The sequence below is a fragment of the Xiphophorus hellerii genome, chromosome 12 (genome assembly GCF_003331165.1).
Source record: "Xiphophorus hellerii strain 12219 chromosome 12, Xiphophorus_hellerii-4.1, whole genome shotgun sequence".
NCBI classification, from domain to species: Eukaryota; Metazoa; Chordata; class Actinopteri; order Cyprinodontiformes; family Poeciliidae; genus Xiphophorus; species Xiphophorus hellerii.
This window is the reverse complement of record NC_045683.1, coordinates 1782023-1795187: the sequence shown is the minus strand read 5'-3', so window position 1 is coordinate 1795187 and position 13165 is coordinate 1782023. Positions and strand designations below refer to the sequence as shown.

General features: G+C 44.5%; 1 protein-coding gene across 1 annotated transcript; it reads left to right on the top strand.

Moving 5' to 3' along the window:
• Positions 1-3221: 3221 nt before the first annotated feature.
• Positions 3222-6524, top strand: LOC116729243 (natterin-3-like). Its single transcript, XM_032577636.1, has 4 exons — positions 3222-3566; positions 3714-3763; positions 4892-4970; positions 5120-6524. Exons 2-4 carry the CDS (start codon positions 3761-3763, stop codon positions 6262-6264), a joined length of 1227 nt encoding a protein of 408 aa, XP_032433527.1. The 5' UTR covers positions 3222-3566; positions 3714-3760; the 3' UTR covers positions 6265-6524.
• The last annotated feature ends 6641 nt before the right edge of the window (positions 6525-13165 follow it).

Below are 13165 nucleotides of genomic sequence, written 5' to 3'. Positions count from 1 at the left end.
AGAGACCCTTTAACGAGTTTATATGAGCCTAAAATATCCACCGTGACCCGGCATTAAAACTAATCTCTAATAAAACATTTCATAAGGAGGTCTCAGGTTTTTAGGCTGATGCAGACTTTTCATAAATAGGCGTAAAAACGGGGAAAAAATTAACTTTGTTTTGTCCATTAATATTTATGAAGAAAGTTAAAAATGATATATTAAATGTATATTTTTATGCTTTCTTGGATTACGTTTGCTTTACAAAACGTTTGCAGCTGGACTCACGTCTGTCTGCTGATGATGTTGAGTATGAAATAATCCTCATTCTGTCTGATCAACTTTAAAAACTTGTAAATTAATCACAGCACATTTTTGATAAACAGATTTCCATCAGACAATGCAGTTGAAACGTTGAAAGCATCTGATCATTTCCCCAGTTTCACAGCAGGGGGCAGCAACACGGTTTCCACTCAAACTGCTTGTTTCTTGTTTCAGAGTGTGAAGAACTGGACACACACACACTTTTTACTCATCAAACTGCATCTTGTCAGTAATCAACTCGCCAGTATTTATGCCTTCAAAAATTTAATAACTTTTTTCACAGTGTTCTACTTTGTTTTAGACACAATATTGAGTTTTAATTATCTGTAAAATTTAATAATCATAAACGCAAGAAATAAATTGTTGGAATATATCAGTATGTCTGATGATTCTATGTAATGTGAGTTTTACTTACTGAGATATTACACTTCTATGCAGTATTTTAATTTATGAGGTGTAGTAGTATACTATGTTTTAAAAACGGTTAAATTCCCAGGAGAAAATGAAATTTATTCCTGCAGACATGAACGCCTCATGTAAGCTGTCTTGGTGTTTTCTTCAGTATCTTTGTGGTGGATGATTTAAGGATTGTGGGCCGATTTTCCAAACCTCTGTGACCACAGAGCCGATGAAAGTCCAACAGGTTCGGCCGGTTCGTGAGTCCAGGAGCAACACACCACAGAACCGGTTCCACTCAGAACATCCCGATTCCAGAAGAAAATTCAGTAAAACCCAAAAACATACCAAACATGAATTTAGAATAATTAAACATGACGAAGCAGAAGCAGCAGTGACAGTTTGTGGCTCATTTTAATGAATGAGCCACAAAGACGAAACAAAAAGAAAAGCAGTTTGATGAAAGACGGACGGAGCAGCTGCTCTATTTGCTGCTCTATGATTTGGAGGCGAGTTATTCTGATTTTTCGTAGTTAACATTTGAATAAACTTAACCACATATAATAAACATACTGTATATAGTCCCAGTGTCAGTCCCAGTCTCAGTCTCATTCTCCGTCCCAGTCCCAGTCCCAGTGTCAGTCCCAGTCTCAGTCCCAGTCCCAGTGTCAGTCCCAGTCTCAGTCCCAGTCCCAGTGTCAGTCCCAGTCTCAGTCTCCGTCCCAGTCCCAGTCCCAGTGTCAGTCCCAGTCTCAGTCCCAGTCCCAGTCCCAGTGTCAGTCCCAGTCCCAGTCTCAGTCTCAGTCTCCGTCCCAGTCCCAGTCCCAGTGTCAGTCCCAGTCTCAGTCCCAGTCCCAGTCTCAGTCCCAGTCTCAGTCCCAGTCCCAGTGTCAGTCCCAGTCTCAGTCTCAGTCCCAATCTCAGTCTCCGTCCCAGTCCCAGTCCCAGTGTCAGTCCTAGTCTCAGTCCCAGTCCCAGTGTCAGTCCCAGTCTCAGTCCCAGTCTCAGTCCCAGTCTCAGTCTCCGTCCCAGTCCCAGTCTCAGTCCCAGTCTCAGTCTCAGTCTCCGTCCCAGTCCCAGTCCCAGTGTCAGTCCCAGTCTCAGTCTCCGTCCCAGTCCCAGTCCCAGTCTCAGTCCCAGTCTCAGTCTCAGTCTCCGTCCCAGTCCCAGTGTCAGTCCCAGTCTCAGTCCCAGTCCCAGTGTCAGTCTCAGTCCCAGTCTCAGTCTCAGTCTCCGTCCCAGTCCCAGTCCCAGTGTCAGTCCCAGTCTCAGTCCCAGTCCCAGTCTCAGTCCCAGTCTCAGTCCCAGTCCCAGTGTCAGTCCCAGTCTCAGTCCCAATCTCAGTCTCCGTCCCAGTCCCAGTCCCAGTGTCAGTCCTAGTCTGAGTCCCAGTCCCAGTGTCAGTCCCAGTCCCAGTGTCAGTCCCAGTCTCAGTCCCAGTCCCAGTGTCAGTCTCAGTCCCAGTGTCAGTCCCAGTCCCAGTGTCAGTCCCAGTCCCAGTGTCAGTCCCAGTCCCAGTGTCAGTCCCAGTCTCAGTCCCAGTCCCAGTCCCAGTCTCCGTCCCAGTCCCAGTCTCAGTCTAAGTCCCAGTCTCAGTCCCAGTCAGCCAGTTTGTCATCAGTTGTCAGTCAATCAGTAACAGAACCGGTGCAGGAATCAGAATCCTGTGAAGCCTGTAACCTGTTTTGCCTGAACAGTGAAATAAAACAAAGAACTGCATTTTGACCTTTTTTGATCTTTTTGGACACCGTAAGCCAGAACCCACGGTGCATCAGTGACTATTTGAGTTGAATTCACCTTTTGTTTTGATCACCTTTAAGTTTTAAGTTTTTTGAGTTTGAGTTTTGTACAAATAGTTCCCTCCCAGTCAGGGAAAAACCCCACAGGCTGCGATAATCGGGCCAAGACAAAGTCTAAAATCGGCCATATTCAACACACCACCAACTAACACACTGCAGGACGTTGTAAGATTGTCGTAAAGGGAAAATTGGGGCAAAGAAAAAAAAAGTTTTTAGCGTGAGCACCAACATGCAGAAGCATTATCTGACGCCCCCCTCCAGGCCGCAGCAACATTGCCAAGTCTTAAACGGTCCGCGGAAATAAAAAGGTTGGGGAGCACTGATTTAAACCGTGGCTGACTTAGCAACTCATGTTTTCTTTCACACTTTCTGCTCAGCAACTTCATAATGTTCATGCAGTTTGTTATAATATATGAACTTCTAAAACAATAACATAAGAAATAATACATAACGAGTTTAATGATACTGATCATAATGTTTGGTCAAGAAAGCAGGAAGTTTGTAGTTCTGTAGACATCACAACTTTGTGGTAAGGATGTGGTGAAGTCACTTCAAGTTTCTGTCTACAAAGATTAAATGGCGTGTGTGAGTGTACAAACTAATAACCACTAATATGTAAATATTTAGAAAATATATATTTATAGCTGAACTAAAACTGGAATAGTTTTGTCTGATTTAATGTCATTGAGAAAACAATGTGATGGGTTCATACAATTATCTGCTTCAGTTTAATTCATAAGATGTGTTAATGCAAAATAAAAATATTCAGTAATAATTAAACATAACGCAATAAATTCACCTCAAACACCCTGAGGAGGCTGGTAACAACCAACAACCAATCCTGAGTGTCTGCAGGAGTCGTGTCTTTATTTGGTGTTGTGTGAGTTGAATTAAGCTCTGATAGGCTCTTTAGAAAAATCCTCCTTCAGATAATCAGATATTAAAGAAGCGTCAGGCTGAGATGAAACCATTTCTACATCTAAAACAAACCTGCAGGTTTATTTCACCCACTGAAAAAACCAAGACCTGAGAACTCGTCAGCTGGTCAACGACTCTTCAGCAAATCAGGTCAAATGTTCACTTTCTTAACTCTGTTCTCTCAAATAATATATTAGACCATCATTATGATTTTAAACTAATCTGGTTTTAGATGATTAGATTAGTGTTATTATTTTTGGATTGTAACTAAAACTGACTCGTCTCTGTTATCTACAGTTTCTGCTGTTGCTCTGCTGCTCTGAAGTCGACCAACACGGACAGAAATGGTAAAGTAAAAACAATCTGTTGTACTTTTCACCAAAAACAGTCATTTTAAAACTCTGCTAAACAATAAACCTTATAATAAGTAGTATAAAAGTGGACAGCTGAGTGTACCTTTAACCAAGAAGTGAAAATAATAATTATTAATAATTTACCGTTTGGAGACAAGTGTTTTAAAAGTTAAAACCAAGAGAAGATAAGAAGTCCATCGATTAAAAACCTGGAATCCAGACAAAGATCTGAAAAACTGTTTATCAATCATTCAGGTTGAGACTTTTGAGACATGGAATAATAATATTAACAAAAGCTGATGCAGAAACTGTCATTGGAGTTTTTGTTTCTATTTAAATAAATGAATAAATAGGAGCATTATTGACATAAAAGATTGACTTCTTTCCAACCTGTTTTTACAGCTGAAATTAGTAAAATAAACTAACTAAACTTACTTTAGCAGTTTTTTCTGGCATCTAACTCTAGAGTATTTATTTTATCTATTTATCTTTGTAATTATTTTCTGTGCAGATAATTTTTTTTATTGTTCTTTTGCCAAAGGAGTATCATTTCATACAGTATCAGTTGAGTAATTTCTTGACTCTGCATGTTGGCAGGAACTGGGTTTGGGTTTGGTGAGTGAAGCTAAAAGATGAGCGATTACAGAACTGTGTGTTACCTTGTGGTCAGGTTGGCAGCTTTTAAATAATATAAAATCTGCTTTCTATTTGACTCATTGTAATTTTGATGCCAGTTTGTTTATTGATCTACAGCGTTCTGTTCATGCATCATAAACCTCATTAAATGACTACCTTCAGTTCAGAAAAAACATCTATAAATAATAAAAATAATCAGAATTTGTTACAATTTTCTACACTAAATAAATGTGTTTTAGAAACTAATTTGTGTGACATTTAAAATTAATCGAATTCTGAACCTTAAACAGTTTTTGCAACGTTTTCTCAGCAGGTTTCAAGTTGAATCGTTGACTGGATTTTTATTATTCCTAAAATAATTAGCAAACAAAAAGACACAAGAGGAAAGACTTTACCATTTGCTGCAGCTGCATGTTTGCTGCATTTGCTGGAAGGCTGTATTATATTACGATTATACCTGATAACTTTGATTTCTGCTCCTCTTAGTTGCCGTTGCTGTTGCTGCTGGTTGCGTCCTCACCCAGTGCTCAGCATGTGGAGAGGAACCAGCCACCAGATGAAAACGGTACGAGGGAGGAGAGTTGAACCTTAGAATAAAAATTTGATTCTTTTCTTGTTTCTGGATTAAACAATAGAGAAATCTGTCAACAATTAAAGGCTAAAACATCTTTAAAACCAACAGTAAAAATCCTAACTAGTCTTTGTCTTTCACAGTTTCCTTCCTGAAACCAGATCCAGCAGATGATGTTGCTGAGATCAGAGCTAACGTGTCTGTCTCAATAATCCGACGTGTTCTGACTTCTGCTCCGTTCAGACAGAAAATCCCAGTTAACTTGACGCTCCCAGAGTTCGGTAATACAGGAAAACTTCGATGGAAAGAATGGAATGGTTCCCCTCCAAATGGATCCGTTTCCATTCAGAACAGCTACGCTGATCGAATCGACTACATCTGTAAAGTCAGATGCAATTCTGGTTTTTACAACCCCAGCAAAGGCTCTTACTGCCACTACCCAAGTAAAAAAAAAGAGCATCGTTCCTCCTCTTTTCAAGTCCTGGTGAATGAAGATAATTTTGAGATCTTGCAGTGGAAGGAAGGTTCTTATGGTTCTGTTCCACAGAATTCAGTTAGAACCTGCTCCAGTGAGGAAATGTATGTAGGGAAGAACAAGTACGGATTGGGGAAGGTTGATCCGAAAGATAAATGTTTTTATCTCCCCTGGGAGGGAAGTGAGTATTGGTACCGGTACTATGAGGTTCTGACCCACATGAAGGCTGAAGACGATCTCATCTCTGATGTCAAATATCACACAAATCAAGCTAAAATTTTGAAAGAACCTCCAAAAACCCTCCAAAGCTCTACTACTACCAACCATGCCCTCAATCCTGTGACAAAAACAGTTTCTCTGACTAAGACAACCACAGATGTGAGACGGTGGGACATCAGCTCCTCCATCACTGTCGGTGTAAAAACGACCATCACTACAGGAATTCCCGGCATTGTGAGTGGAAATATTGAAATCAATGCAGGGATGACTCATACATTCTCAGGTGGAAATACCTGGACAGAGCAGGTCTCCCACTCTGTGTCTTTACAGCTTACCGTACCACCAAACCACAGCTGCAAAGTAAAGATGGTTGGTTATCAGTACAAGATGGACGTTCCCTTCACCGCCGTCCTCAAGCGAACCTATGAAGACGGAGAGACCAGATCAGTTACCATCTCTGGAAATTATCACGGAGTCCAAGTTGGAGACATTGAGGCTGAAGTTGAAAAATGTAAACCTTTGTCCAACTCCAAACGCTTCATCCTACAACAACATGATGTAGGATATTTGGAGAGTGAAAACCTCCTGAAGTAAAGTTAGCATGACTTTACCAGCAGAGCTTCAGCTTCATTTATGCTTTTTTATTCATACTCTTTGAAACTGTAACCATGCGATTAGTCAAAGGAGTGACTTTATATGCAATTCTGATAAAAACCCACAACATTTTTATTAACTATCATCTCATTTAAAGTTGATCTAGAAACAGACAAGCTTTAAAGTTTATGAATGTATCCTGTGAGCTATTCTATGCAATTTATTTGGCATTAATAAAGCTTGTAAGCAATGAAAATGAATTTGGTGTTTTAATTATTGATCATCAATTATAACATGAACTCCTTTTCAAAATGTATAAAATCCATCCATCCATCCATCCATCTTCTTCCGCTTATCCGAGGTCGGGTCGCGGGGGTAGCAGCTTCAGAAGGGAGGCCCAGACTTCCCTCTCCCCGGCCACTTCTTCTACCTCTTCCGGGGGAATCCCGAGGCGTTCCTAGGCCAGCCGAGAGACATAGTCCCTCCAGCGTGTCCTGGGTCTTCCCCGGGGCCTCCTCCCGGTGGGACGTGCCCGGAACACCTCACCAGGGAGGCGTCCAGGAGGCATCCTGACCAGATTCCCGAGCCACCTCAACTGGCTCCTCTCGATGTGAAGGAGCAGCGGCTCTACTCTGAGTCCCTCCCGGATGACTGAGCTTCTCACCCTATCTCTAAGGGAGAGCCCAGCCACCCTACGGAGAAAACCCATTTTGGCCGCTTGTATCCGCGATCTCGTTCTTTCGGTCATGACCCAAAGCTCATGACCATAGATGAGGGTGGGAACGTAGATCGACCGGTAAATCGAGAGCCTCGCTTTTTGGCTCAGCTCTCTCTTCACCACGACGGACCGGTACAGCGCCCGCTTGACAGCAGACGCTGCGCCAATCCGCCTGTCGATCTCCCGCTCCCTTCTTCCCTCATTCGTGAACAAGATCCCGAGATACTTGAACTCCTCCACCTGGGGCAGGACACCCCCCTTGACCCGGAGAAGGCACTCTACCCTTTTCCGGCTCAAGACCATGGCCTCGGATTTGGAGGCACTGATCCCCATCCCGGCCGCTTCACACTCGGCTGCGAACCGCTCCAGCGAGAGCTGCAAATCATGGCCTGATGAGGCCAGTAGGACCACATCGTCTGCAAAAAGCAGAGACGAGATCCTAAGGCCACCAAATCGGATCCCCTCAACACCTTGGCTGCGCCTAGAAATTCTGTCCATGAAAGTAATGAACAAAATCGGTGACAAAGGGCAGCCCTGGCGGAGTCCAACTCTCACCGGAAACGAGCCCGACTTACTGCCAGCAATGCGGACCAGACTCTGACACCGGTCATACAGGGACCTGACAACCCGTATCAAAGGGCCCGGTACCCCATACTCCCGGAGAACCCCCCACAGGGCTCCCCGAGGGACACGGTCGAACGCCTTCTCCAAGTCCACAAAACACATGTAGACTGGTTGGGCGAACTCCCATGCACCCTCCAGGACCCTGCCGAGGGTGTAGAGCTGGTCCAGTGTTCCACGACCAGGACGAAAACCACACTGCTCTTCCTGAATCCGAGGTTCGACTATCCGACGGACCCTCCTCTCCAGGACCCCTGAATAGACCTTGCCAGGGAGGCTTAAGAGTGTGACCCCTCTATAATTGGAGCACACCCTCCGGTCCCCCTTTTTGAACAGGGGGACCACCACCCCGGTCTGCCAGTCCAGGGGAACTGCCCCCGATGTCCATGCGATATTGCAGAGTCGCGTCAGCCAACACAACCCTACAACATCCAGAGCCTTAAGGAACTCCGGGCGGATCTCATCCACCCCCGGAGCCTTGCCACCAAGGAGCTTCTCAACCACCTCGGCGACCTCGTCCCCAGAGATTGGAGAGCCCAACCCAGAGTCCCCAGGCTCAGCTTCTTCAATAGAAGGCATGTTGGTGGGATTGAGGAGGTCTTCGAAGTACTCTGCCCACCGGCCCACAACGTCCCGAGTAGAGGTCAGCAGCACACCATCCCCACTATAAACAGTGTTGGTGCCGTACTGCTTCCCCCCCCTGAGACGCCGGATGGTGGACCAGAATCGCTTCGAAGCCGTACGGAAGTCTTTCTCCATGGCCTCTCTAAACTCCTCCCACGCCCGAGTTTTTGCCTCAGCAACCGCCTGAGCCGCATGCCGCTACGCCCGCCGGTACCCATCAGCTGCTTCCGGAGTCCCACAGGCCAAAAAGGCCCAATAGGACTCCTCCTTCAGCCTGACGGCATCCCTCACCGAAGGTGTCCACCAACGGGTTCGAGGGTTGCCTCCGCGACAGGCACCGACAACCTTGCGGCCACAGCTCCGATCGGCCGCCTCGACAATGGAGGCACGGAACACGGTCCACTCAGACTCCATGTCCCCCACCTCCCCCGGGACGTGTTCGAAGTTTTGCCGGAGATGGGAGTTAAAGCTCCGTCTCACAGGGGATTCCGCCAGACGTTCCCAGCAGACCCTCACAACATGTTTGGGCCTGCCAGGTCTGACCGGCTTCCTCCCCCACCACCGGAGCCAACTCACCACCAGGTAGTGGTCAGTGGACAGCTCCGCACCTCTCTTCACCCGAGTGTCCAAGACATACGGCCGCAGATCCGATGAAACGATGACAAAGTCGATCATCGAACTGCGGCCTAGGGTGCCCTGGTGCCAAGTGCACATATGAACACCCTTATGCCTGAACATGGTGTTCGTTATGGACAATCCATGACGAGCACAGAAGTCCAACAACAGAACACCGCTCGAGTTCAGATCGGGGGGGCCGTTCCTCCCAACCACGCCCCTCCAGGTCTCACTGTCGTTGCCCACGTGAGCGTTGAAGTCCCCCAGTAGAACAAGGGAGTCCCCAGGAGGGGCACTCTCCAGTACCCCCTCTAAGGACTCCAAAAAGTGTGGGTAATCTGAACTGTCGTTCGGCCCGTAAGCACAAACTACAGTCAGGACCCGTCCCCCCACCCGTAGGCGGAGGGAGGCTACCCTCTCGTTCACCGGAGTAAACCCCAACGTACAGGCGCCGAGATGGGGAGCAACAAGTATGCCCACTCCTGCCCGACGCCTCTCACCTTGGGCAACTCCAGAGTGGAAGTATGTCCAGCCCCTCTCAAGGAGGCTGGTTCCAGAACCAGAGCCATGCGTCGAGGTGAGACCGACTATTTCTAGCCGGAACCTCTCGACCTCACACACTAGCTCCGGCTCCTTCCCCACCAGAGAGGTGACATTCCACGTCCCAAGAGCTTCTGCAACCGAGGATCGGATCGCCAGGGTCCCCTCCCTCTGCTGCCACCCATCCCACACTGCACCCGACCCCTTTGGCCCCTCTCACAGGTGGTGGGCCCATGGGAGGGGGGACCCATGTTTCCTCTTCGGGCTGAGCCCGGCCGGGCTCCATGGGTTAAAGCCCGGCCACCAGACGCTCGCCATCGTGCCCCCCCTCCAGGCCTGGCTACGGAGTGGGGCCCCGGTGACCTGCGTCCGGGCGAGGGAACACCAAGTCCAATGTTTTTATTCGTCATTGGTGTCTTCGGTTTGTATAAAATCAGTGTTTAAAAATAAGGTTTGTCCATTTTCACTTCTTATGAAATAAAAAAGAATATTTTTTAAAACCCATTTAACTATTGGTTTCATTTGTTAGCAGCTCATTACGCTTATTTTTCAGAGGCTTAAACAGATCAGAGAGCAAACAGAGAACATTTATCAAAGGACATTTATACCTTAAAGTTAACTTTGTTTTCTCAGGAGACAGTAAAAATAGTTTTAAATGTTTCTCTGTATATTCTGTTGACTCAGTTTTCCCAGAATGTATTCCTGAGGCATCTAGAAAAGGCCTGGAGTGTCTGCTGATGGATCCAAACGCAGCAGGCTGAGATGTCAAGCAGAGTTGAAGATTTAATGAAAGAAAGAGGATAAAAAAAGATGATTATAAAAATCTCAGAGAACGAAGGGAGCCAGAGAAGAACAAAACCATAAATCCAAGGAGAGGAGCAGCAGGGAATCAACGGGGCGAGAACGGGAGGAACCGGCGAGGAGCGAGAGGAGAAAAGGTGCACAAGTCCTGGGAGGCTGAACTCTGGAAGGAGTTAGCTCATTGGCTAACTGATTAACCCTGATTAACCCTTTCAGGGTTAGAGGGGAGAGAGAGAGGTGCAGCGGCGAGGAAATGAATGTAACAGTAAAGCAACACTAAAACATAATTAAATTAGAGTAACTAAGAATAACTAGACATGAGAAATAAACTAGAATCACTAAGAACTGAACCAAAGAAAAACAGAAACAAAACTGATTTAATCTAAATAAAAAACTAAATAATGAAACTAGAATCAAATCAAACTCCAAAACAACCAGAGACCCTTTAACGAGTTTATATGAGCCTAAAATATCCACTGTGACCCGGCATTAAAACTAATCTCTAATAAAACATTTCATAAGGAGGTCTCAGGTTTTTAGGCTGATGCAGACTTTTCATAAATAGGCGTAAAAACGGGGAAAAAATTAACTTTGTTTTGTCCATTAATATTTATGAAGAAAGTTAAAAATGATATATTAAATGTATATTTTTATGCTTTCTTGGATTCCGTTTGCTTTACAAAACGTTTGCAGCTGGACTCACGTCTGTCTGCTGATGATGAGTATGAAATAATCCTCATTCTGTCTGATCAACTTTAAAAACTTGTAAATTAATCACAGCACATTTTTGATAAACAGATTTCCATCAGACAATGCAGTTGAGACGTTGAAAGCATCTGATCATTTCCCCAGTTTCACAGCAGGGGGCAGCAACACGGTTTCCACTCAAACTGCTTGTTTCTTGTTTCAGAGTGTGAAGAACTGGACACACACACACTTTTTACTCATCAAACTGCATCTTGTCAGTAATCAACTCGCCAGTATTTATGCCTTCAAAAATTTAATAACTTTTTTCACAGTGTTCTACTTTGTTTTAGACACAATATTGAGTTTTAATTATCTGTAAAATTTAATAATCATAAACGCAAGAAATAAATTGTTGGAATATATCAGTATGTCTGATGATTCTATATAATGTGAGTTTTACTTACTGAGATATTACACTTCTATGCAGTATTTTAATTTATGAGCTGTAGTAGTATACTATGTTTTAAAAACAGTTAAATTCCCAGGAGAAAATGAAATTTATTCCTGCAGACATGAACGCCTCATGTAAACTGTCTTGGTGTTTTCTTCAGTATCTTTGTGTTGGATGTCATCTTCAAATGTCCAACTACTCTGTGTGCCAACTCTTGTTCTTTTGGTTCAAAGATAAAATCTTCAGTTCATAAAGGAAGCTGTTGATACTGCCATGTTCGGATTTAATCTTCTGACCCACATGCAGAAAAACAAGTTCAATTAGGTTTAGGTTTTATTTCCTTCAGACAACTAGCAACAATTTACAGGTTTCCTCGATGTATCAGGGAGTGGCAGTGTCATGCGAGCCGTGGCTTCTGGAATGAGAGTTGGGTTATTGGTGGCCTGTAATGAGTTGATCAGATGCAATGTAAAAGCTTACTTTGAATGGACTTGGTGAAGCGTGGAAGAAAGGTGCCCAGGGGTCCTGTGTGGAGATGAGGGGGAATGGTGGAGCAGGCAGGTAGGTTGGTACTTGCTGGGGAGTTTCACAGGAGGGAAAACGGTTGAACTGATTCTTCTAGAGAGATCCAGTGACAAAAACCTAAAGGAAGCAAAAACAAGAACTATGAACTTCAGGTAGGTTCTCAAGAGACTGATCAAAAGCTAAAAATAGCCGACAACAAGAGGTGGCCAGAGTGACTATCAGTAGACGTTAATCATCCAGGGCTGAGTGAAGGCTCTGCTGCACCTTTATCCCCATCACTCTGATGAGGCTGATGAGCTCCACCTGTGAAGGCTGCCCAGGCTCTCCACCAAGATCCTCGCTGGAAGAGATGCGTTACTCGCACTCGCACACACGCACACAGGAACCCTGACAGATACAACATTAAGACTGCAGGAGGAGGTGAAATGGAGCCATTTTCTCTGAATTTGTTATGTTTGGTCATAACATTAGCACTAGGTTTGATGTAGATGTTCAGATTAAACATCTGTAGCACAAGGTACAATCAGAAACCACCAGACTTTGTTTAGGCTTATCTCCATTCATTAATGAGACCGACACTAATGGGGATAAATGAACATTTATATCTTTTTACGTTACATTTAATCGGCATGTATCTGCTAGCAGAAGGCAGCAGGCTGTGATGGTGATGAAGAAGGAGATTTGGGTCAACATGGATCGCTTCAGTTTTCCTCGTTCCTCTGGTTCTGCAGAGCTGGAGGAGATACCAGACTTCCTGTCATTTTACTGCACATCCTTACAATCTGCTCAATCTGGGTTTATTTTTCAGGGAAAGCAACTCAAACCAAGAAAATGTTAAAACTGACTCAATAAAATAAGAGTAAAACATTTTCATAAAAACCTTGTCACATTGAAATTCCTTAATGCAAGCGCTGAGCACAAACTCCATCTGTTATTAACCTCAAAGCTCAAGCCGTTGTTGATAATTGTCCCAAGATATTTGCAATGCTGTACAACTTCAACAGCCTGACCATGATAAACCTGGTCAGGCCGAGACGTCTTCCTAAAATCAATTAACATCTCTGTGGTTTTAGAGACATTAGTGTCCAGAAATGAGCGCTAACTCAGTCAGTCAAGAAAACCCGTCACCACAGAGCCGAGACACAGTCCTGGTCATCAAGCAAAGACACAATTACAGAGTCATCAGCAAACTTTATAATGTGACTTTAGTTTGACTCATTAGGAGATAAACTGAATAAAATGGGTGAAAGGTCGGGGTAGTTTGGACTGAAACGAATAATGTCAGAAGGTAGATATTGATGTTGAGCTTTTTTAGTCTT

Coding starts and splice junctions, on each gene's coding strand:
- LOC116729243 (XM_032577636.1), top strand. Junction 4,971..5,119: donor CCAGCCACCAGATGAAAACG/GTACGAGGGAGG, acceptor TGTCTTTCACAG/TTTCCTTCCTGAAACCAGAT.